Genomic DNA, 25,405 nt, shown 5'->3' with positions numbered 1-25,405 from the left:
TCATCAACGATAATAAATGTTTCGTACAAGCAATTTGTAAATTGTAACCAAAAAATGAAAAAACTAGGATGCAACTTTTGCTGTAGATGTTTTACAGTTTAACCAGCTCCTCTCTTATTTCAATTAATATCCGCTACAACCTGCAACAAACAGCACTCAAACCTCCGCCTAAATAGTGTGCAGAATGGCAATAGGTCGCCAAAGTGGAGATTTATCGTTCTGTTACACCAGCGTCGAACGCTGTGTAGATTTAATCAAACGTACGACCTTCCACTCTGCACAAGCTTCCAGTTGGTACGCGTTTAGCCACCACCGAGTGCATTTCGCAATACCTACGTCTAAGCGGAATAAGCAATATACCTTGCCAGTTTCTTTCGCGTCATCGCCTTACCTCGTTTTTCTAATTACTCGTTGAAAACGACGGCGTCAGTGACGTTGTTCCTCGTCGATGAATACAGTTACCAGTTACCAGCACGTAGACCTGAAACTCAGACAATCCTCGTTAGAAAATCGAGAGAAATCGATAGCAAATCTCAGGAAGGTAACAATCAGTCGTGCCATTCTAATCGTTCTCGCTGTTTTTATGTTTCAGATACTTCGAAGAAATGGGACTATCCGAGAGAGAAGCCGAGATGCAGGAGTTAGAAACCTCAAGACCCGGTAGATCGCGAGATCTTTTCGGCGTGCAGCTCGAGGTAACTGTTCGCTAAACGGAACTTTATTTGCGCGCGAGAAAAAATGCTCGACGGACGTTTTAAAGGCAAGCGCTCGCAGCGGCTCGATGTTAATAAAACGTTATCGATTTACGGATTTCTGTGGCGGCTTCGACTCGAGCCAACCAGACTGATTCGAACGGAACTTAAGGGCATCGAACTCGAATCGATCTCCGGTATCCTTGCTGAGGTCAGAAACAAATTCGATCGGGAATCGATAGCCCATTCACCGCCGAGCAAGGTGGCTTGGCTGCGAATTGAATAGTCGGTTTTGCAAAGAGCGCGGCCCAGCGAGAGGCACGATCCAGAAAACCGGTGTCGGCTCTCTGTTAGAACACAAACGGCCGCCACGATCGGAGGAAAGTCCGTTGCACTCTCTCTTCCTCGATCGATTCTCCGTCGACGATCGTTCCGCGGGCCTAGATCGCTCGTTACGGTCCTACGATTTTCCTAGCTACAGCTCGCACAGCTCCAGATCTCTCACGTTCACCCTACTTTCTTCTCGAACAAGCTGAAAAGAAGTCGCGCGCGATATCGAAATCGATCGACGAGCAAAAAGAGGTTAATTTCAGTTTCTTAGATTCTCTTAGGATTCGTGAGTGCTCTGCGACGATTTACACCGAACCAGAAGGAACAGTGTCGAAGAAAAACTACCGACACGAATTTCCGTCGCTTCCACACTGTCTCCGCAATGTTCTCTCATCGCGACTTTCTTCGACACACATATCTCGGACAAACGAGCGATTTTTTTTCGTCCCATGATATCGTTCCTTTTACCTTTCACTGCTCTCGCCAAAAACTCGAGCGATTCTTCCAATTCGCTGGTCGAACGACGTCAAACCCGTCCCCGTCGTCGCGATCGTGCGAGTGAACGGCGAAAGGTGAGAGGACAGCGGATGGATCGAATAAAAAAAACCGTTTCGAGCGGAATTTTCACTTCCGGTGTGTCCCGCGATCGATTTTCGTCGAGGCGCATCGATCGCCTTTCTCCAGCGATCGACGAGACGCTAGTGAAGATTGGGAAAGTTCGACCAGTCACGCGCGACCGTTCGAGCGTAATTCGTCGGTCCCGTGGTGCTCCACAGCCACCTGCGATCCATTTTCATTTAGTCTCGCTGCCAATCTCCCCGCCGCGGTCTCGTTTCGCGCCGTTACACGCTTCGACGCATATCGAAATCGTTTCTCGATTTTTCGCGCGATCCTCGGTCGCGAACCTCCGCGACAATCAGCGTAAATCGTCTCGTTCGCGATCATAAATACCGTGGAGAGTAGCTGAGGATCGTAGCCGCGCTTTCTTCGTTAACGAACGAACGATGTTCTTTCTCGTGAAATTCTATGATAGATATTGTACATTGTGATTGGCGATGATTCTTGAAGTTCGTTGCAGCGATTGTCGCGTGGATAACTGTCTATGTTTTGTTGTCGATGAATAAAATGTATGAGCAGGTAAAAATCGTGATCGAGGAGGAACGAAAAGCAAACGCATGCGTCTGTATCGATCTTCGCGCCACTTTTCACTTTTATGCACTGTTAATCTTTCTCTGCTCTTGTAAGGACGAACGGATTGGCTCGTTGCGATTTTCACGGTTGTTTTACTTCGATTCGACGGTTATGGTTGTCGAGTAGTCGATAATCAAGTGTTGTAGCCGCTTGTACACTTTTCTACGCTTAAATATCGTTAAGCGATCACTTTTTTTTATTGATCTGGAAAGGAAGAAACGTTCCATAAATTTGTTCACGAGATTGAGTTAAGTTTTACGGTTCTTGCTCTGTGGTTCTTCCTTATGGGCTGCAGAAATTAAATTTCTAATCGTTTCCGGGGTTGACCACCAATATAATCGAAGCAGAAGTTAATTAGCAAAGCCTCGTCCTCGCAAAGGAAAGACAGTTTTTAACTATATAGGAAGGACTTCAATCTTTTAAGTAAAACTGAAGAAGCTGGGCAGTTCTTGTTTTGAAAAGACGTATCTTTGGATTCAGTTGCTTCTTTATATCACTGATTCAATTAGAACCCTTCAAAGGAACGGAAGAAAAAAGTATGAACACGAAAGCCACGTAATGGTTCCAAATCTAATGATCGTTAAGAGAGGCGAATATCTAGAAGATAAAAGAAGCGAAAAGAAAATGGCAACACGCGCAACGAGCCTCGAAAAGGAAGGAAGTAACCTCTAGAAGCTCGATAGTAGGGATGGCATCAAGTTCGCCGTGTGCCGCGCGGAATCAAGTAAATTTCAATACCAAAGTTTCATTTCATTGAATACAAATATTATTCAAAGTAATTGGAAGTAACGTCAAATTGCGCGAATTTACAAAACATTCCAATTATAAATGAGTTTGAATAACTCCATATTAGCCTCGCGTGGCATTATTGGACACTTGAGAAGTAAATCTACAATTTCTAATTAAACATTCACTTATGAAAGCAAAATCACTGCTCAAATAGAAGAAATCTACAGAGCAGACAATTCTTCTCGAACAATCTTCAAAAATTTCAATGCATCTCCTCTGCAAAAAAAACTGCGACTTCCTAATTATCCAGCAATTAACTCCAATCGATCCGTACATATACACCGCAATAACTGAATTCTACATCGAGATACACTTCGTTTCGTTCAACCAAACATCCTAACGCGAGCTTCGAACGCTGTTTCGCGTCGCATCGACGACCCTCGTACGCAGGTTCGATCCCATCGCTAACCGGGAGCAGAATGTTCCGCGAGGAGCTTCATGAATTATCGAACAAACAGATGTTATGCGATGGCAGGGGCCAGTGGGGCCGTTCTAATGTAATTTGATCGGCCGTGGAGATATCGGGGCCCTGTATGAAACGTCTCCCTTGGCTTCTATCGTAATCACCGGCGAGGCTTTATTAATTGCTCGGCAATATGGCGCGAGCCTAATTAATCGCGGCGCGGCTCATTATAAACGACGCGACTTAATGCACGGCGAGCGAGCCCCGTGTCGCGTCCGATCGGATAGACCCGCTCGTTTTAATCGGCACGATGTAAACCGGCCGCGGTATCGAGTCACGAGTTCATTAAATCGTCGATCGCCGTGTTAATGCGTGGGTCGAGCCGCGAGTTTGCGTGGCCGGCTCGAATCGTAGGATCGCGGGGAAATCGGAAGATCGCTGGCTCGAACGAGATACGCATCGATATCCGAGCGTGTGCCTTGCACCGCGAGCGAAACGGTCGAGAAAATCAGAGCGAAAGCTGAATTACAATGGCGACAAGTTGAATGGTCGGTATTTAAATCGACTTTCGGTCAGTAATGGTCAGTATGAAAATAGTAAGCGGTTAATTTATGCCAAATTAGTTAGTTAAATTTATAAGCAGACAATATAAAAGAGAAAAGATATGGTATTGGATTTATCCTGTTTCGAGTCGAAAAATAATTACGTTTTAGATTAATTAGTATTTGTTTGGCTATTTCGAAGGATACTGACTCTTCGTATTTAAATATCGATCAAAAGGGATTCTCACATCAGTATTCCCCTAAATCAAATACGAATTTTACCAGCAAGGTAGCTAGAATTTTTGTCAACGCAAGAGACAATATTATAGCGACACAGATTCCATCGAAAGCAGGTGGAAACGAAATTTATAGGACGTATCGAGAATCCCCAACCTCTTCGCCCATTCGCCGGAAATCGTCGATCCAGAAACGAAGAAAAAGCTTCGATTCAACGACGCGGAAACCGCAGGACGCTGAAACGTAGCCCCCAAGTGAACTGTAAACGCTGACTAATAATTTTGATCGCCGCGTTTATGATAATGCATCGCGTTTAACTCGAAAAGTGAAAACGATTCCGGGCTCACGGAGGCATAACCGGATAATAGCGCCACTGATACGCCGTGTATTACCGAGAAAAATTACGAAATCCACTCTGGAACCTCTTTCCCAGTCGCTGCTTTCTCGTCTCCCCTTTTTCTTTCGTCGACTCGGTTAAACGTCCTTTCGCAAACGCTTTTTTTGCAATCGCTCTTCGCGGATAGCGATCGATTACTCGCAGTTCCCGGAGAATTCCACGACGAGGCAATCTTGCTTTCTAATTGTCGCTCCTCAATAAAATTAACGGCGATCAAGCTTCGTTGTTCCATCTTCTGAATAAAAGTTATGCATTATTTAAAGAAACACTGTCTGGTATCGAAAAGCGAGACTTTTGCAAACCGTACGTTCTCTCAACTAGTACGTTCTCATGATTATACACCTCGATCGTCCGTTGCTCCTTCCTCTGACAGTGAGTAACGCGAAAAGTTACTTAGAACCGCGGATGCACTTGTAAACGATCGTCTAAGTGACGCGGAAATGGCTTCGTTTACCCCGTTCATCTATTCTGCTATGCATTCGATTTTTTTTATAAGTCCACAGTGATTGCTGTTTATCGATTCGAAGGTTTACACGCTTCTTTGGGTATAATTCCGTTAATGTATCGACTAACTCGCCTTGGAATCGTTGTCGCTGGGGACAACGGAAGGGAACCATTGGGAAAGGAACAGACGTTAATCGACCAAGTAACGGTACAATTTTTCCGGTGTCGCTTTTTTCCTCGTCATCGGGAATCCAGCCGGTGGATCGACGAGGTCGAGTCATTTTTGCATCGGTCGAGACACGGCGGACTTCGATAGGGACTTCGCGGCGCACTTGCATCGCTGTCTGTCGTTTTCTGCAGGTTTTTGGCTCGCTTTTTCCACGAAAGTTTCATTTCGTAACCTCTGCGCCGTCGAGTCATCCTGTAAAATCGATACCTGCGGCTTCTATCCAGTATCGATATCAGCTGGTGGATTTAGTAGTTTGCGGTTGCGGTCAACCTGGTAAATACCAGCTGAAAATATGTTCTCGATCCTTACAGTCGATACTGTGAATGAAATGCGTGGAGTTGCTTGAAAAAAAAGCAGAGAGGAGTTTGAAGGAGGGAGGGAAAGTGGATGCTTCCGATGTCAATCGTCGAGGAGAGGAAGGGTAAGAAGCGTGAACGTGCGATTCGACAGGATGCCTGTTGAAACGCGAGTTCTTGCAATCGCCGGCTGTGGCCCTTCTTATTATAGATAGCAACGATACTAGAAGTCGATTACGAAGCGCTGAGACTATTATCCTGTCTGTCGTAATCGGACATCCTTGTTAGTCGAGGGAAAAACGGACTGTTATGGCCAACGCGGCGAGTCGCGTCTTTAATAAACTACGCCGCCGCGTAACGTCGCTCACCTGTCAGGTAATCGTAATGATGGACGTACCAAGATGGATTTTCCTTGCTTATTTTTCCGTTGCCTTATATATCGTTGGAAACCGTAGATTCGATTACCGTTCGAAATGTCTGAGGTGGAAAATATTTCATTAATCGTCGCGTCTATCTCGAAACACGCCATTAATCGTAAGATTATTAAGTTAATTACGAAGCCACTGAATACCAACGCGTAATTGTTACGATCTGCACCGAGGCTCGCACGTTCGCGCTGTACACGGCGCCGTTGATGTTCCCTCAACACCTTCTCGTCGTTTACTTTCTTCCTCGTAATAGCAATTAGTAGCCTTCCGTTTACTTTCTCGCGCGCCACGTGTTTACCGTCATCTTCCTGTCTCCGCTCTTTGCGCCTCGTTACTTAATTTTACCGCGTGCTTTCCTCAGCCGCCGTTTAAAAATGATATGCCACAGGAATTCCGCGAGAGCTGGTTACGCGTCGATAAAATAAAATACCGTCAGCGAGGTGATTAAATTCAATTTCTGTCGATCACGCTTGCGCCAAGAAAAAATTCAATTTCTACCCATTTCGTTTCGAAATAATATAGAATCAGCGATCGGTTATCACGTAGGACCGTCGACGTTCCCTCTTCCATGCCTGAGTGTCGGTTCCGCGAGTCGATATTCCGTTTTATCGAGCCGCTGCCGCGACTGATAACAGCCCAGCGATCCGTTCGACGTGAAAATTTGATGTCGCGATAAAGTTACGCGGATTACGGACCAAAGCGAGCGTTACCTAACTGCGACGATACATCGTTCGTCGGTTTGTAGCAGACGCGAGACCGCACGCGGTTTCACCCGCCTCGTTTTCCGCCATTGTCCAAGTTTCATGCACGACCTTCCGTTTTTCTTCTCTTTCCTTTGCTATCGCTTTCGAAACCTTTTTGCAATTTCCTTCCCTCCTGTTTTTTTTTTGTTTGTTTAGCGTGATCGGAAATTATGATGTAACCGTTCTACTACGATGGACACAGATATTTTAATTGCTCCCAGCGTGTTGTAATTGTGATTGTAATGGATGTGTTACACGGAGTTGTCAAGAGGCGTACTCGTTTGAAACGCGTGAAAATGTTACGTTACATCTGCTTAGTTATCCACTTCGAATTTCTTGGAAACGTGTTTGTCGTAATTAAAAATGATCTACAACCTCTACACATTTTAAAAGAAGTACCAGTTGCATATTAGAAATTTTAGGATTCCTCGTATTCGTTTGATTTATCTGTTTAGAAATTACGAGCCGTCAGAAGTTGAATCACTGAGATGCTCAAAAATATAGAACTATTCGCTAATTACGAAACTCGAGTATCCCTCCACGACCGTACCGGAAGTCAACGCTGGCGCCTGCCGGAGAGAGACTACCGGAGATCCAAAAAGAAGACGCAAACTCGGCCAATCTCGATCTAGCGTCGAATTTACATAATCTCGGAATAATAATTCATATAATTGCAGGAAGTTTAGTAGTCTGAACCAATTAGGGAACACATTCGCATTATGGTTAAACTGGTTGATCTTGGAGCGCTTGTTTGCGTCTTACGCCGCACGTTTCTATATCTTCTCGAATATATCTACGTCGGTTCCACGTATTTCAACGGCGTACGTGGCTTCACGTATGTATGTACACGTACTTAGATACGCCTACGTCTGGCTGGTGCACACGTCGCGGTGCACGCGTTATTTGCGTCCGAAGGAGTTCTAGGGAGGAACCAATGGATCGTTATCCTGTTAAACGGGAAAGCAAATTGTGCGTCAGCCATGCTCGCTGATCCTCTGACAATTTTTGTCCTTCTTCTATTCAGTGAACAATCTTTAGTATTCCAAGTCTATCAGTGTGGAATGGTTGGATTTAATATTGCAGGTGGATGACGAGTAGACGAAATTTTCAAACCAAGCGCCTCTGATTTTGCGTACACTGTTTTATCGATTTTTTAGATCAATGATTTTGCGAGTCATAAATTCCTTTTATCATCAGATGGTTAATGATCGATCGAGATTCGTGACTGGTTACCGGTAAAAAAGAGAACTGTATGTAGATCGTGCCGTTTTCGATCGTTGATACGTTGATACGGTTTGCGGATAATCGAGTGGAAAGGAAATTTATTGTTCTCGCGGAAAATACGTATTGTTTCCTTACTTGGATAAATTAGGGGATGGATATTTCTAGCGAACTATTTGCTTGCACTTGTCTGAGATCGTTACCATTCACGGATACAAATCTTCGTAACACGTTACTCACGCGTAAAATGTGTTTCGATTTTTTGGAATTTTCAAATATCCTATAATTTTAATCAGTGCTTCAATTTTTTGTCGCAGGTTACCTCCTTGCTCTTAGAGGGCGAGCGCAGGAAACTGGCGGTTCTCCAGAGAGAATTGCAAGTCGCCCTCGAAGAAGGTGGAAGCGTGAAAGTTAAAGAGAAACAACGACAGGAGCTGCTGCACGCCATATCGTAAGTAGAATCGACGTATATTTGGTCAGACGAATCGCTAATTCAGATACTATACGCGATTTTTCCTTCCTACGGACTTATGGCTCGAACGTACCTTCGATAGTCGAAAACGAGCCAAAGTATTAACATCTTCAGTTCACCTCTTCTACATTTAATAAAACCTGTATGTAATAAAAAGATTAACCCAGCAAATGACGCGTCGTGGTTGAAACAATCGCGAGGAGAGTTTTTCCCTGATCGTGTCTTCTCTGGAACTGTGTGACATTCGCTTTCAGGGACCATCGAAACGGCCACGAAACTGTGGAACGAAAAATCCGGCCAAGAAAACATCCATTTTCCCCCAACGGTAGCGTTCGAATAATATATTTTGCAAGTTGGCACCGGACCCTCGTAACACCAGCCCCCCAGCTCCCTTCCGTCCGACCCCGTCCCGTCCAATGGGGTGGGTGGATTAACTCGTTCAAGATTTATTAGCGCCTGTCCTCCGGCGGACTAACAATTTGATCAAACTACCGTGGAATTATGCAGTTTCGCTTAGCTTCCGGCGCGAGTCCTCCCGAAGTCGTAGCCTGGGACTGCGAACTACCAGAGCGCACCGTCGCGCGTGAATTACCGCCGCCATTAATGAATTCTCCATTTTTTCTTCCCCTGTCCGCGATTACTAATTTCGCTGGCTAATTTAGTGCGTCTCTACTTCTACGCTGGACATTCTTTCCTTCCTTGTCGTTCGTTTCCTTCAATTTTGTTACAGAGTTTCGCTTTGGATGGTTCTCAAGTTCGCGCGAAGAATAACCATTCGAAGAACTATTGTTTCGTACACTATCAATAATTGAACATGATCAGTAGTACGTAATGCAAGATTAAATTCCTATTCGGATTCTATCAATTTGTTTCATCAAACATTGCAAGAAACCACCCTTTAAAGGGTACCTCCCTACAACCACTATATCGTGCTAGTAAAAAACACCCTTCTCACCCCTCTGACACGATCATTATCCCAACGGCAGATACAGCTACGATGGTGCTCGACGATAAATCCATCTAACCGGGATCACGTTAACAGGTGCGCGCGGATTTCTCGAATCCTTAAAATTAGTAGCGTGGCGAACGCTTCGGTTGGCGCCCGGAGGCGCTTCCGGTTCGAGCGTCTCGGCAGCGACGCCTCCGACGAACCCTTCGAGTCAGCGATATGTAAAGCTGCGCATTTTTTCCCACCGCGTCTGGTGGCCGGTGTTTGCACAGCCTCTCGCTGTTTGCGGATACCCCCGAGGCACGTCACGCTGATTATACACCGGGCGACGAATTTGCGAATCGTGCCACCCGGAGCTGCCTCTAAGACGTTCGATCACGAAGCCTCGCTGAGATCCGTGGCCTCGATTCAACACGCGTTTTCACGGATACCACGTACCAGAAGCTGGAGAACAATCGGCGATCTTCGTGAGCATTGGCTGCGCAGAAATAGAATTGGAGACGAGGACGAAGACCTTTCTGACGCACGTGCTGCAGGATGATAAAATTTTTAGAATCTTGTCTGTTGGTACAGTAGAATTGTAAATTTTACAAATGAGAATTCTAGAAGTGGTATGGTTAAAGAGGAGGTTGAAGAGGGTGATCGTTTGAAAATTTTGCCTGAAGAGAATGAAATTTGCAAAGTATTTATGAATCTGCTTATGTTGTGAATCGAAGGGGTTTATTATTTCTCTAATCGATTTAAGAAGGAGTGAGGATGCGATTGTTCTCAAAGATTGAGTGAACGCAACAAACCATCCTCCCTCTTCGAGACTCATACATCACTGTCGTCACACGGTTCATGCACGGGGTTATCTTGAAATCCCTAAACAATCTAGATTCTCACTTTATCCCGTGGGTATTTGCAATGACAACGCGCGCGTCACATTTCCAGCTGCGCGACCGTCTCGCCAAGTGTGAAAGTTGACGCGAGGAAACGTTTTCTGAGAAAACTTGCGCGATATTTTCCAGCTCATAAAATGGCTAACTAAACGATGATACAATAATGTATTTTCGCATTTCGAGTTCGATTTTCGAAAACAGTTTCAGCAACGGTAAATCATCTCGAACGTCCGAATAATTTTATTACAATTTCCGCGGACGTTCGCGTGCAAACACGAAACAAAAGCGATGGATGTTATAAATTATAACGAACGATTTCAGATAGACGGGCGATGTTTGGCGCACAGGAACGCGTGTACGCGCGCGTTAAATCTAGGAAATTTGGCTTCATACGAAATCCTCCTTGGAGCCTGTTTCGTTTTAGAATTTCACGTGAAAATTACGTTCATGAATTTCGTGTAATTTAATGTCCATCAACGCAACAACGCGCTCGGAGCATTGACTTCCGCGTTAATGGATGAATTTTCCAGCGATTTCTGCGAAATTTTACTATATCAAAGTGCTGCACGCCTCGTCGCGACAATATTTTTAAACCGCTTTTGTCGTAGACGTAGCAACGAGTTTAATTCTCCATAAATCCTGTCCCAATATTTTATACCTCGAATTCGAACGCGCAAACCCCTTTTTTGAAGATCCGAATTCATAGAAGTAGTTGAATAAATTCCATCAAGTAATATTACCTTTTCAAAGTTGAATCGAGTGCGGCGGGATAAGGAATTCCGTGAAGGTGATTTAACTTTTAAGCCTCCGGAGGAAGAGGTGAACATTTCTTCTTACGTTTCCTAAAACACAAAATTTCATAAGTCATACTATTCCAATTACGAAAAACACATATTAATATCGATTAAATATACAAATAAAGCACTGGTCAATTAAGATACACATTAATGTAGCTTTTCTAAATTAAATTACTGATACATGTATTAAAAAAATGGTACTTTTCCTTAATCATTGCACTCAGACTGTGTGATAATGAGACATTTAGAGAAACTGAACAAAATTAGAGAAAATCAGTATCGAGACACGTTATTATTTAATTTTCACCGAAAAATACGCCAACTCGACGAGGTACGTGACACAAGCGACAAGTTAAATGAGCTTCCTAAAGGGGCAACGTTTTAAAAGTCATCGGAAAACAAATAGAGGGAACGTATTCAATTTCGATGGTTCTCTTTCACCCCAGGAAGCGTTCCAGGGAAGAACCGACGGGCCCGTTCGCGCCATGAATTTGTAAGATTGTTTGCCCGCGCGTAATTGCTGAACTTTCCGCGGAGACGTTCGTCCGGCCGTGAAACTTTCCCGATTCGTAAATCACTACGGCCGTGGAAATCGCCCGGGAAAATTTACCGCCGCGGCTTTCCTTCGTCCCGTATGTTTACTCGTTCCATCCCCCCAGAAATTACGCAGGCACTAAAGCGGTCGGAATGACCGGTTCGCAACTTTCCCCATTGAAATTCCACGCCGCCGTGGCATATGTAAATTTGTACAGTTCGGGCCATTTTTTCCCCTCCCGTGATATTCAGGGAAATCTATGCGCGGAACTTAATTTCTCCTGCATTATGTATCTCGCGGAAGATATTGGATTGGCCCCGGGGTTTCTTTAACGAAATTTAAAATTGATACGCCATTCATTATTCAGAACATCTTCGTTGTGCGATGTACACATTTGTGTCTCCCTTTGGAATTACGATCCACGAGTCGCGTGGCCAATTTTTGTTATCCACGCAACTCAAGTCGAACGTTATAAAATCAAGTTACAAATACAAACGCTAATTTCTGAATCTCGAAAACAGCCATCTGATCGATTAAACAAACAACCCCTATTTAATTCGCTGGCAAACAATCGCGACGAAATGTATTTCCCCTCCGGTATTAATAAACGTGGAATCAATTTTAATGGGGACGTTTCCCGTTCGTTCTGCCGGCAGGAAAATTCAAGGACAACACGAGCAACTCGACAAGGAGTACAGAATCCACGCTGCCGGCGTTCTCTTATGCAACTCGAGGGGCTCCGGGAAGGTAAGCGTTTTGTCATTATTCTTTCCGCTGCCGTTCGTGATTCATCGAAGATAAATGGTCCCCTCGATCATCGAAACGCGATCTATTATTTGCTAGCGAGCAGAGCCCGGCCGATCATTCGCTATTTTCACCGTGACTCGGCTGTTCTTTGAATAAATTCGATCGATCGCGCCGTTCCCCGGGGACCACCCCGACCGAAGAGCCTCTTACGCGACTCTGTAAGAAATTGGACACGCCCCACGGTTGTTTAAGTTAATTGCTCGCTTATAGCTTCGCGACGGTTTGTTAATATTATATTCTCCATCGACATTCTGTTATCGCCTGCAACGTTTCGCTTCCTCTTACTTAATTGACAAATTTTATTTTACTTTTATTCTTCGATTCGCAAAGTTTGTGTGAATCTGTTATGCGAAGTAATTTTGCAGTTATATATTTGACTGGTGGTTTTGGTTTTGGACGATTTCTACAATCGACGAAAATGATTTTATACTGTTTTTCACTTGGTAGTTTATTGTTGAATTTATGGGAATATTTTAATGAGATATTTTGTGAACTTTTTGAGGTATTTCTTAGTAACGCCATTTCGATTTTTAGTATTTCGCCCCACGGTTGTTTCAGTTAATTGCTCGCTTATAGCTTCGCGACGGTTTGTTAATATCATATTCTCCATCGACATTCTGTTATCGCCTGCAACGTTTCGCTTCCTCTTACTTAATTGACAAATTTTATTTTACTTTTATTCTTCGATTCGCAAAGTTTGTGTGAATCTGTTACGCGAAGTAATCTTGCAGTTATATATTTAACTGCTGGTTTTGGTTTTGGACGACTTCTAAAATCAACGAAACTGATTTTATACTGTTTTTCACTTGGTAATTTACTGTTGAATTTATGTGAATATTTTAATGGGATATTTTGCAAACTTTTTGAGGTATTTCTTAGTAACGCCATTTCGATTTTTAGTATCTCGCGGTAGAATTGTTACTGGAGTCTTCAGTACGAAGAGAGCTGTCATATTTTTAAGTAGACAAATCATACCCACTTTCAGCTTTAACATGTTATATTCAAGAGGAATGGAAATTTTCAAGGAAATCGGAGGGCTTCGTGATCTCCCTTTTAATGCCCAAGGTACCCACTTATCGATCTAACACATTCAATTTCCTTCCTTGCCGCGTACAATAATCTTCTTTTCTTGAATAAATGAAAGAGTGCTTCCTTTAATACTTTAAACTACTTACTTATAATTTGTGTTACACATTATCAGACATGTCATTCTTTATTCGAAATTAGAAGCGTACCAGACATATTTTTGCTGATCTCTAAAATTGTATTCTTCGAACGATCCCAAAATCAGACTTCTCTAATGTTACATAAACCGAGACACTTTTGAATTTGAAGAAAATCGCAGACGAGTAAGAAAATGATCCGCTTAGCGTGCAACTCTACGTACCTCGATATATGTTGGTTACATAGACGTGTACATACATTTGAGGTACGTTTCGCAGAAAGGAACCGGTTAACTCAAACACGAAACCAAGGTGAATAGCTTTAATCCTGAATGATCCAAATTTTTTCTGAACCGTTGTTATGAACAAAAATACCGCAGTACCAATCTTCGCGTACCATTGTAACCAGAAATGATCTGACGTACTAGTTTTTGCATAATCTTCCTGGATTACCTCTTCCATCTGTAAAACAAGAGAACAGAAATTTTAAATTTCTAACGTCGTACAGAGAACTTTTTCAGAATATCATTGCATATTTTTTCACAAGATTCTTGCATAGTATCTCATGCTACTATTATTGCTTTTATTAATATCTTTATACAATATTCATGGTTTAGAAATTCTCCGTCGCAATATATTAGTTAACGTATTAATTCCTAGGCTTAACGGCTCATCGTTTAAACTTCATAATTTAAAAGACCGCGAGGCTAACTTTCAGAAGATTGGGATCGCGTTCCTTTCGAGAGCTGCACCCTCACCCTCTCCGTCGCGTCGCCATTCCGCCATCATCCTGCTCCTCCGCTCGCTTCCTTCGTTCTTGGTTAGCGTCTTGATCGAACGTTTGAAAGTTTGGTCGGATTATCGCGGTACGTCGAATACCGGGTAGCAGCGAGGTCGTAGCGAGCACCACTTCGAAGCGGCCGTGGACGGACGTCTCTATCTCACGAGCCGCAGCGTCTCCGTCGCGATAGAGGGCAAACTTGTCGGGGTTTGACCTCGACTATGACGAGCAACTGCGGTTGGAGCGACAGAAGAATGGACAAGCCGATGATAAGGCGAGCTACGAACCTGATGATAGCGGAAGTTGGGAACTTGGTGTTCCCAGTTTCGTGTCAAATTGTGTGCCAGTCAGTCTTGTGCTCTTCAATGTTATCATTCGCGACGTAGGTGTACGTGGGACTACCTGCTTCGTAAAAATTTACGTCCCTGCGATTTATATTCGTAGCATACGAAATTCTGTCTCGTGCGATGTGGTGCTGGAATAAATTTGTTTTATGCTTGATAACAGAGCAGGAAAATATTATTTCATACAATTTGTTGTAATCGAATGTAGTAATCTGAATGATAATAACAGAAGGTAATAATCTGAGCGAATCCCTGGTTTGAAAAATGTGTTTTATCGCGTAGTTTTAACTTTGCCATCGTTAGCGTTACAACGATGCATAAAAATGAATCCCTGGCTTGACTTTTGTTAATTGCAGTTTGATATCAGCGCACTGCTCGATTATATTTCCGATTATTTTGTATCCTGCAACAAATATCGGAACTTGATTAAAAAGCGTTCCGTTGGCCATGTGCCAATATTTTTTGTACCTATCGCGAATCAATTTTAATGCAATATGAAGTGTAGCGACCATGTTTCCCCTTGTTTGACGAATTTTCTGCGGAAATTAATATTCATGGAATTAATGCACTCGCTGATTGGATTAATTATCCGTGGCATCAAAAGACGCGGAGAGATTGCCTGGGCCCATCAGCGATAGCTCGACCGTTATAACTAAATAAATTCGAGGTAATATTTACTTCTCGATGTATACTCGGCGAGGGTGCTCTTTGGAAAATGAATCGACACACCTAGAGCGGAGTGACCGGGGTCCAAAGGAGTTTGAACCGCGCCACGACTGGCGAGGCGTAGAGATTCAACGCTGGGCGGGCAATTTAGCAATGAGACGAAATATGAACTCGGAGATAGCTGTATTTAATCCGTGAACCAGCTTCCAGCTGCTTTTTAATCTCACCCGGATTTGTTTTCGTTTCGAGAAACTAATTTCTACGAAAGTTGACACGTCTCTGCTAGAACGGGGGTCCGAACGAGGCTTTGGAATATTTTATCGCGTTATTTTCATTAAATTTCTTTCGAGTCCTTTCGAGAAATACGTTTTCTCAACATTCGCAATGTTTGATATAATTTTTCTATGTATTATTATTTTTAGAGGAAATTATTTGTTGTCGAACGCATACTCTTTTCAATTTGAGAAGCATTTTCGTTTCAAGGAACAATTCAATTCTCCAGGAATCAACTTTCGTTGCGTGTACTATTTGCGATTGATCCGAAGAATGGAGTCGACGTCGAAGATTGTCAAACTCAAAGAGATCGACGAATCGAAAATGCAATATTGCTTGAGAGACAAATGGCGGGGAGCGGAGACTCGCAATATAACCGCCAAAAGCCACTAGATAAATAAAGAATATCCATATGAGAAAGATCGGCAATATTTAACTTTGCTATCCCCATAGACATTTGCAAACTATAAATCTACAAACTCTACGAAATCCTAGAACATCGATATAAATTTGCAATTAACAAGACGTTTGTATTATCAGAAAGCCATCAAAATTACCAGCTATAACCACCCTCGCTACCCTTGTACACACAAACCACATATACGAGCCCCACCCAACGGAGCCAGTCATAAAAACAAATTACACCAATTACCATCGTCAGGAGCGTCTCAATCCCCAGCGCACTTCGAACGCAACTTCCGTCACGAGGCTTAACTCTCTAACGCGTTCAACGACCATTTCCGCCATCAGGCTGGGACCGGAAGTTCGACGAGAGTGGCGGACGGCTCGTTCCCGTCGCGCGAGACGCGGAAAATGAGAAAACGGGGCATCCACCATCCTCGACGGTGCAGAAGGAAGGAGAAAGCAACGACGTTACGCGGTGCATGCGTATCGGTTGTACGATGGAACGAGCTGGGACAGGGATAATGCGACCTGGGAAGCGAACAGGGGTCGCGGAGGGAGAACGCGTGGGGAATAATATGAAATCCGAGGCTTTGGTCCGCACCGGATGAGAGGAATAAGAAGAACAACCGGAGGGGAAAGCGCGAGGCGGGCTCCAGATGACGAAGGCGCAAAAACGCACGAGGAAATTGCGGGGACGAGGAGTCGGGCGGATAATAACGCGGCACGGGAATAGAAAGGGGAAGAAGAAGAAGGAGAAGAAGAAGAAGAAACGGAAGAAGGAAGCCTGTGTCCGCGACGAAGCAGAGAATTGCGGGCAGCCGGCGACAAACGGACGACAAAAGCCGGCGGGATGGAACGGGCCCGCCGGAAGGAATGAAATATGAAAGACGCGCGCGCCACCACGTCGAAGAGTATCGACTGACGCGGCGCGCGGAACGGCTCGTCGCTCGTGGTGGTTTCCGGCGCGGACGAATTGGACGAGCAGGGACGGGGATCACGGAGCGGAAAGGTGAATCGGGATCGAGCGATATGAAAGGCAGCCCCGTGCTGATCAGAAACAAAACCGTCGAGGTTGGGAATTAAAAAGAAGAAAAAAAAAAAGTGGAAGGTGGATGCAACGTTGGTGGTTTCGGTGGTCGAGGATGATGTCTTGGCGGGGTGGACGGTGAAGGGAGGCTTTGGCTCGCATTTCGGAGGCTGTTGACTGGTGCCTTTTGATGTCCTGGGTTCTACTATCGATCGAACATTTTGCTGAATCAGAATTATTTTATTCCGAGTAACGTACGGTTATGTTTTTGAAAGAATATATTTGGCGTCCTTATTTATCGCCTCTACTCATATTACTAGACTGTAAACCATAAGAATTTTTTAATACCCTTCATTGCTCTATTTTAAGTTACAAATTATTGCTATAAAACTGGCTAACTGGGAGTGAATCTAACTAGAATTTATGTACCTACTGCTCAACTAGTTTTAATTTTAAAAACTCGTCGACCTCCCTCTGGGTTTTCTCTGTATCATTGGGATTAGAGATTGAAGTATTTAGTAAATAAAGGGTGAAATAGCGGAACGAAAAGGTAGAAATAGATGAGCAAGGATGGAAGTAAGCGGGGGGGAAGCAGATCGGATGAACGAATAAACCAAATAACGACGCCTTCCGTATCGACTTACAGTTTTTCCCATTTCGTTTCTTCCTTCTTTTCTGGCTGGCTCGGTGCAGGATGCGATTTCGTTCCTTCCCAGGCGATCCTCGATCTCTCCTACCCATCTCGCCCTTTTCATTCCCTTCACGTTCAACAAACGAGGTTGGGGTGCATTAGCGGTGTCCAATTACAGAACCGCAATGCACCCTGGCTCAGACACATTATTTCGACGGGGACGCGAAGGACAGTGAAAAGGGACGACGCGGGACGCCTGACGTTTCCCTGGAAAATGGTAAAGTTCAGTGAAAGTGAAAACTGCTTCGACGTAATCGAGTTCGACTAATGGACTTCCAATTAATTCGAACTTCGCTGGAATATTTACCTCGAACGTATCATATGGAGAAAAGAAAATCATCGATACAATTGGAAGTATAAACATTTACAGAAAAGCCAGTCGCTTATCATTTTTTTAAACACTCAATCCGCATAGATTTAGAAAACATTTCAAATTTAACCTGGTTTCTTCAGTTTATTAATTACAACGAACTTGGTTTTATTACGGGTCTATACTACAATCTCCATAAAATAAACCGAGCATCGTTCACCGCGAATTAGCATCGAACAATCCAGCCTTTAGAAACAACGGAAACCTTGTCGCCGCCATTACAACGGCCGTTCAATTCATATTTCACCGCCGCCCATTCGTTGTTGCTGGCTCAGCCAATGCGCCGGTTCGTTAACGAGTCGCGATCGAGTGAATCCGCGACAATATCGGCGAATTATTATTCAGAACGCCAGCTAGTTCACGGCGAATCGATCGTCGAGCACTTGGGAATCGACACGCTCGCAGCTGCGAAAGCTGGCCAAGTCGCGCGCGGGTTCGAGCGGTCCCGTGATCGGTTGTGCGCGACGGAAAATTGATTTTTCTCGCGTGATTTGTCAAAGCTGTACACGCGGACACTGCAGAAAAAGGTTAATGAGCAATCGATCAACGAATTGACCCAATTCTGAGACACAACCGCGGCCACTGTCGGGATCGAGGCGAGTTGCATTCCGTGAAAACGATCCCGCCTTTGCGCGGCGCGTTTAACTCGATGCGACGACAACGGTACTCGAAATCGAATCAATCGGATACACAATGCTCGCCTCCCTCTGTTTTTAGTTTTATTTCGTAATTGGTTAATCGAGGATGCAGCGAACGATAGCTGCAATTTATGGTGTTATATGATTCACTGCGATTCGTTGAAAATGTTGCTAACGAAGAAACAGTTAAATGAAAGTTGAATCAATTTCATCGTTTTCATTATTCACTGTAATTATGTAAATCATAGTAGATACTATGACATCATAATAAGCGTTAAGAATCGGGTGTACACTGATACATATGTTTAAATCTGAATCGTGCCAAAAATTGGTAATTTTCATTTTTAATTCAGCTTTACGATACTCAATTACGTTAGAATTATTAATTAGAAACACTTATACGTACCAACCTTTGTCAGAACGATGTCGAAGAGAATTCTGGCTCTGGTAACACGTAATTTTGGTTCACTTTTGCACTCGCGACGCGACGTAGAAATGGACATTTCACAGACCGCGTCGAACAGTGTTCCTCGCGCGCCGCGTGTCGCACAACTGAAGAAGATTCGATGGCGTTACACACGCGGACGTAGCTGTGTCTATAATAGTAAACAAATTTCCAAGAATTAATCTACTCGGTCGCTCAAGTTCAGTCAGCACAAATTGTGTTTTCGCTTCTAGGCATACACGTGTATTTTCACTTCTGCGAATTCTTATCTATTGTGTGTATTATACATGTACATGACTTTTGTAGAAATATCTTATACGTTGTAGCTTAAATTGTGCAATATTCATATTTATAGAGGAGGCTTGCATGTATTTATTTAGAAAATCGAATATCTTATTCCTTCCATTCTTTGAACTATTTTAATTTGAGGTGTTTATAAAATAAATTGATTCACGTTTAGCATCCACACTTTATTTCTTATTCCACACGCCTTGCACGCTCCATATGGGTCGTTATTTACGAGATGAATATATTGTACGACACACGCGTAATATAATTTATTATAAGTCTGAAATAATTAATTTTGCAACTGTGCTTTCCAGCCAAAACGTTCAGCACTTTCAAAAGCGAATAAAAAAAATTCTTACCTCGCACTGGATACACAGCAGTTTTTAAATGAAAATACTCATCGGTATCACCGTCTCAAAGTACACCACCATCGAAGCTTTCTATTAGATTCTTTTTTCAAGGCGATACCGTTTCCACGATTGGATCCGTATTAGAAGAAAAGCAGCACGCGAACATATTGGACTGCGAGTGCCAACAAAAGGACATTCCTCTGGCGTTCGACGCAAAGAGCGCGGAAAAGCGAGGCCAAAGCGAAAACGAGAAAGACGAGCCGAGTGGTAAGGAAAAAGCGCGCCTATCGACGCGTTTTCAGAGAATGCTCGTGTACAACGAGTAAGCGTCTCTCCTTTAAACCGGATATCCCGCCAGTGGAATCTACCAGCGTCAGAGAGCAAAAGATGCGTAAAAACGCTACTCGAACAATGTCGATGAGGTGGCGCGGATAAATTTCACTCGCGACACGCTGCTCGCGAGAATATAGTTAAAAGTGTTGGACAAGTTGATTGGTCGTAAAGGATACGCGATCCGAAGTGGATAAATTGTCGAAGGAAACGCGGACGACGCGGAGGGACGCGCAGGTGCCAGAAATTACCGCGCTAACTGTTCTCGCGATCAAGATGAAACGAGACGAATGGACTTTTTACCCTTATTTTCTGTATTTATCAAACGAAACGCCCGTGGAAACTGTGGAACGCGATTCATCGCGTGTTCACCCCAAACCACTCTTCCTCGAGTGTTATTAAAAATCCTCCGCGACGAGAAACAATTTTCGTTGCGTTCCGATTGCGATTATTCAGTCGTTGAAAGTCAATTCATTCGTTTCGCTTCGCTTAATAATCGCGGTGCTGTGAGAGTTTGCTGTGCTGTTTTTCGCGAACAATTTTGTTACGACTCGCTTCGATCTCGGTTGAAACATTCAGTTGTTAGTGGTCTGTAAAATCAAGCCAGCAGATCAATGTTTAACACGGTAGATAGAGAGCATTTACGTACTTCCTCTTGGAGGACCGTCTTCGTTTCATATTGCATCATCAAACTCCATTTTTCCGGTACATTTCACCGTGGGGTTTATCCTCGGAGGGTTTCAAATGCCACCTGCATAGTTTCCGCCTTCGGATATGCTCTTTGCAGTTAAAGTTTGTCCCGTTGCCTCGCGGAACGGAGCAGAACACAGAATTACGTATCCTGACAAAGTAGGAATTAAGTTCCTTTGCGTTTCTCGTGGTTCTTCTCGTATAAACGCGTATTTCAAACAACAATTATTATGGCTGAAGTAACCGTATAACAAATAAAATAGAACTATTCGTTGCATTATCATACAAAGTGGACAATTAATATGGAATTAGAAACACTCCAGGAGATATTAAAGAAATTGCAAATGTTTTTGAAATGTTCTGAAATTTAATTGAATTTTATCCATTTTAATTTCAATATTTCGAATAACCTCAAGTTTTAAGTATCAGTAATTTCATTTTGTAACGATACATATATCAAAGATATTTATCAATTAAAAAATATTAAAGTAGAAAAGAGAACAATACGTTTCTTCTCTACAATCGCTAAGCATCGACTGTGACTATCCTAAAAAAAAGCAATCGAACGCTACTCGATCTCGTAACGTCGCAGACACAAACACCTTAATCTATCGAAGCTCTTACAATTTCGTATCTCGTAAAAGGTATATCAAGGAACTGGCGTGAGACACCAATTCGTTGTCAAAGAAAGTTATAGGACTCGAGAGTATGGCGTGAAATGTGGGGTATTCGTTGGATTATATGCACTGGAGGTTCACGTAACCCCAAGTAGCATCCGTGAATGATCGCGAACGGTTCGCGCGATCGTATTTATCAAAGCTACCAACTGAAATTTCATTTTTATTTATTATACAAGCGCTGGCTAAATTCCTCCGCGCCGGTTTAGCGACGTGGTAACCTTGGACCTCTTTCATCCATTTAAGCGGTGTAATTTAGGAATTTCGTCGGGATAAAGTAGTCTGCTCGTAGAAACAGGGAAACGCTCGAGCGTGTGGATGACGTATGGGTGTGATACGCGTGTAAAACAAATGGACTGCGGTCGGAAGTTGCTGGCCAGGAGTGCTGGCATGAAAGAGAGTCTTTGTCCGGCTGGGAGAGTGAAAGTTCCACGTTAAATAGTTGTACCTACGCTCTGTAATTGCGTTAGCATAATTTGGGATTAAAAGGAGACGGCAAAATGAATAAACTTTAGACTACAGAACAAAAGGAGTCTAAAAACTTCAAAATTGTCACTGGAATTCATGTGTATAATACTTATGCTCCTCTAGCTTCATCTAATCTACAAAAAGGGATGTTCTGAAAGTTCCAATTTATACGTTACTTGTACAGAACATATACTCGTATCTTGAAAACATCTCTACTCGCAAATGAATACCAAAATACATCGCAAACCTTAATAAATCTTCCCACGCTAGGAAGACATCCCTTATTTCATCGTCTGCAACCGCAGAGCTATGAACGCCCTCCGAGAATCATTAGCAAAATCATAACCAAGCAGATATTATCCTTATCGCGTTCTCGACGACGCAAATCGCGCGTCAAAAAGCTTTTAAATATTTCCCTCCGCGAATTAGAGGCGAAATTTGCTAGACCACATCCATGGACGTCCTTATCTAACCGGAAGCGAAGGCGAGGCGGAGGACCAGGCGTGCGCGTACGCAAAAACTGTTCGCCTCTCCTCTGCACCGCGGCCAAATTGGCGAAGAGAAATTGCCGCTAAGAGCAGGGTAATTATCGTTGTCCTCGGTCCCTGCCCCGACCTTCTCCTTCGTTTCGTCTTTCGCCTTGGCGAGGGTAACGGGGTGCGCGCCGTTTGCCGCGAGACAATGCTGCCCACCTATGAATTCAAATTACCCTCTACAAGCGGCTAGAATTTTTAATTAAAAGGCAACGCGGCCGGTTACCAACTGGCCGCTGCCCGATGGTATAACGAGCGGGAAATAACGAGTGTGAAAAATGAAGACGCCTGCCTCTCTCTCCTTTTACTTCCTTCAATTATTCTCCTCGCAATCCAGCATTCCTTTTCTCTTACCCGTTTCTCTCCTATTTTTTAATTTCGACCTTGCGTCTTCAGTTTAAATTCCTTTCTTATATATATATATATATATATATATATATATATATATATATATATATATATATATATATATATATATATATATATATATATATATATATATATTGTACCTGCTTCTCGTTTAAGTAATTAGAGATAGATTACGATCGTGGTGTTATTTCGTTCAGAAGCTTTCTCGCGTACATCGTTTCAGCGCAACGGTTTAATCGTGTCGCGAGAAGGGAAAGATTTCACGGCTGCGTGTGCAATATTTTGTTGTTGTTAAGGTACACGTATCATCTGTACAATCAACCGACGTCCCCTCGCAAATTACGTTTACGCTTCGCGACATTAAACGTCTTCGCAACACCGAAAACATCCTAACGTTTCCGGTACAACGAAGAGGGAAACACGAAAACGCGCTTTCCTTCGGCGGCGTTACATTTCCCTTCAGTGTTACTTTTCACTTCGTCTTCGTTTCCAGCCGTCGTTCCCACTGGCTCGCGCGTTTGCATTCTACCGTTGCGACGTTCGTTTTTCCGGGCAGAACAACCTGGTAGCCGGTAAAACGGCTGCTCAAAGAGCGCGCGCATTACCGAGAAACGGAACGATCGTTTCAGAAATCGGAGCGAATAACGCAAAGGTGAATGGATGGCCTGGTTAATTCGCGGACAGCCAAGTTTATATCATTTCCATTAGCGGAACTTGCGAGGAGATACGTACTTTTTTCTCATCAAGAATCCTGGCGTCGATGCTGCGTCGTTCTTTGCTCAATTCCAGAATTAACAGGTATTCTCTTCGTAATTAAATGTCTCGGTCGAGTAATCGGTACAAACGATGGGACGAGCGCAACCGGGCGAGTAATGATTCAGTATTTCGCTTTTAAGAATCGCCAACTAGTTTACAACCGTTATTCCACTCCGTGGACAACTTTTATCAGGAAGCGTCTTTAAGAAGAGTACAAGTTCCATTACCAAGTTCGTTTAAAGTTTCTCATTACCTACCGACGTAGCTTCGCATTACGCTCAGTTTCGCTGGGCTGGTTGAAACCAGAGCAAAGTTGGCGATCATTCTTAACGATGTGACTAATTAATTAACTGCAGTTACAACTCGCGTTATAATATCGAGTCCCATCGACGGACCCGCCAAGCTGAGCCGCTCGCGAGAGAAATATTTCTTTTACAGACAGTACTCGTGCAACAATTCGCGCGAGCTAATCGAGAATCAATTCGATCAATTAGAAATGGATATCAACAGGAATTTCCAATCGAAGAAATTAATGATTCCACCAGCAGGCCCTCGAAGTCTCCAAACTTTCTCTGAAACGCAAACCACGATCCCAGCCACGATTCCAAAGATACTCGAACATCGCGCAGAAGTCACGTTCACTTTGAACCACAGCCCTTAAGCGGCCGTACTTCGCCAACCCCAACAGGGGCGCCACTCGAACTGCGGGTCGCGACTCCCTCTACGACCATTCCGGCTCTGCACGCTCTGGTCGCGATGCAGTCGCGTTAAAATATGCAAAAGTGGCAATTTCAGGCGGTCAACTTCGTATTAAAACTTCAGACGGCGGGCTCTGAGCGAGAGAATGAAAAAAGTTGTCGAACCTGCGACACTGTTTGGCCTGCGCGACTCGTTAAACCGCGATTACGAGAAGCGAAATCGTAACGTTAGGAGATAAACGGCGGCTGGGGAATTGGCGGGAGACGAGCGTGGCACGGGGATTTTAATCGGTGTTCACCGTCCGGTTGGCGTTTGGGGGCGTTGAAATTATTTCCGGGATCGGACGCCAGCCGTTCCGAAAAAGCATCGTTTTCGAATCATCGAAACCGTTGAAGCCTTTCGAATTGATTCCGCGCGCGGGGGAATTCGAAGGTAGCGCGGGTGATTCCCTGTTTCGCGGTGGTTAATTCGTTCCGGTTTGGGATTATCGAAATCGATGAGACCCGTGTCGGCTCGCGATTTTCGAGAGGGCTATTGTTTCGCGTCGATTTGGGAGATAGTGTTGCGCGAGTGAAGATACCGTTTCTGCAGCTATCCGTGCCTCGTTTTGTCGTTACTAAATTTCCTCTGAATTCGTTTGACACGAATTAACGCTTTAAACGTTTACGTAAAATAACATTGCGCGGAAATAGAATGATTTATAATACAATTGAGATAAGTGGATAATCGGAGTATGTGAAACGCTGTAATTTTTTACCCTAATATTACGAAGACCACGTAGAATATTGTGTGTCAAATGCGTTGCAAGGAGAACGATTAGTGAACAGAATTGTTTAGCAGACATTTTAAGGGAAACAGTAAGGAAATTTTAGGATGAGACACAGAGGCTAGCAGAGATACTGCAGACTAGTATTAGGTGCGGAGTTATGTGTAACTGGTGTCCACGCTCAGATAACATCGCATAATCTGCACAGAATGGTTATGATCTCACAGTTAATGCGGTAGAAATAATGGTTTAATACAACGGAGAATTAGTGAAAGCATCGAGATAAAGTAAAT

General features: G+C 43.7%; 1 protein-coding gene across 1 annotated transcript; it reads left to right on the top strand.

Moving 5' to 3' along the window:
• The first annotated feature begins 597 nt into the window (after positions 1-597).
• Positions 598-12,377, top strand: LOC143433149 (uncharacterized). The gene is made up of 3 exons (XM_076910301.1): positions 598-695; positions 8,260-8,393; positions 12,233-12,377. The coding sequence occupies exons 1-3, from the start codon at positions 606-608 to the stop codon at positions 12,375-12,377; spliced, it is 369 nt and encodes a 122-aa protein (XP_076766416.1). The 5' UTR covers positions 598-605.
• The last annotated feature ends 13,028 nt before the right edge of the window (positions 12,378-25,405 follow it).

Source organism: Xylocopa sonorina, chromosome 2 (genome assembly GCF_050948175.1).
Source record: "Xylocopa sonorina isolate GNS202 chromosome 2, iyXylSono1_principal, whole genome shotgun sequence".
In the NCBI taxonomy this organism is placed as follows: Eukaryota; Metazoa; Arthropoda; class Insecta; order Hymenoptera; family Apidae; genus Xylocopa; species Xylocopa sonorina.
This window is presented reverse-complemented; position numbering and strand designations above follow the sequence as displayed.

Bases quoted from the DNA above. Each gene is read 5' to 3' on its own strand.
- LOC143433149 (XM_076910301.1), top strand. From the start codon at position 606: ATGGGACTATCCGAGAGAGAAGCCGAGATGCAGGAGTTAGAAACCTCA. The intron at 696-8,259 runs GTAACTGTTCGC...TTTTTGTCGCAG, and splicing joins TTTTCGGCGTGCAGCTCGAG to GTTACCTCCTTGCTCTTAGA. The intron at 8,394-12,232 runs GTAAGTAGAATC...TTCTGCCGGCAG, and splicing joins GAGCTGCTGCACGCCATATC to GAAAATTCAAGGACAACACG.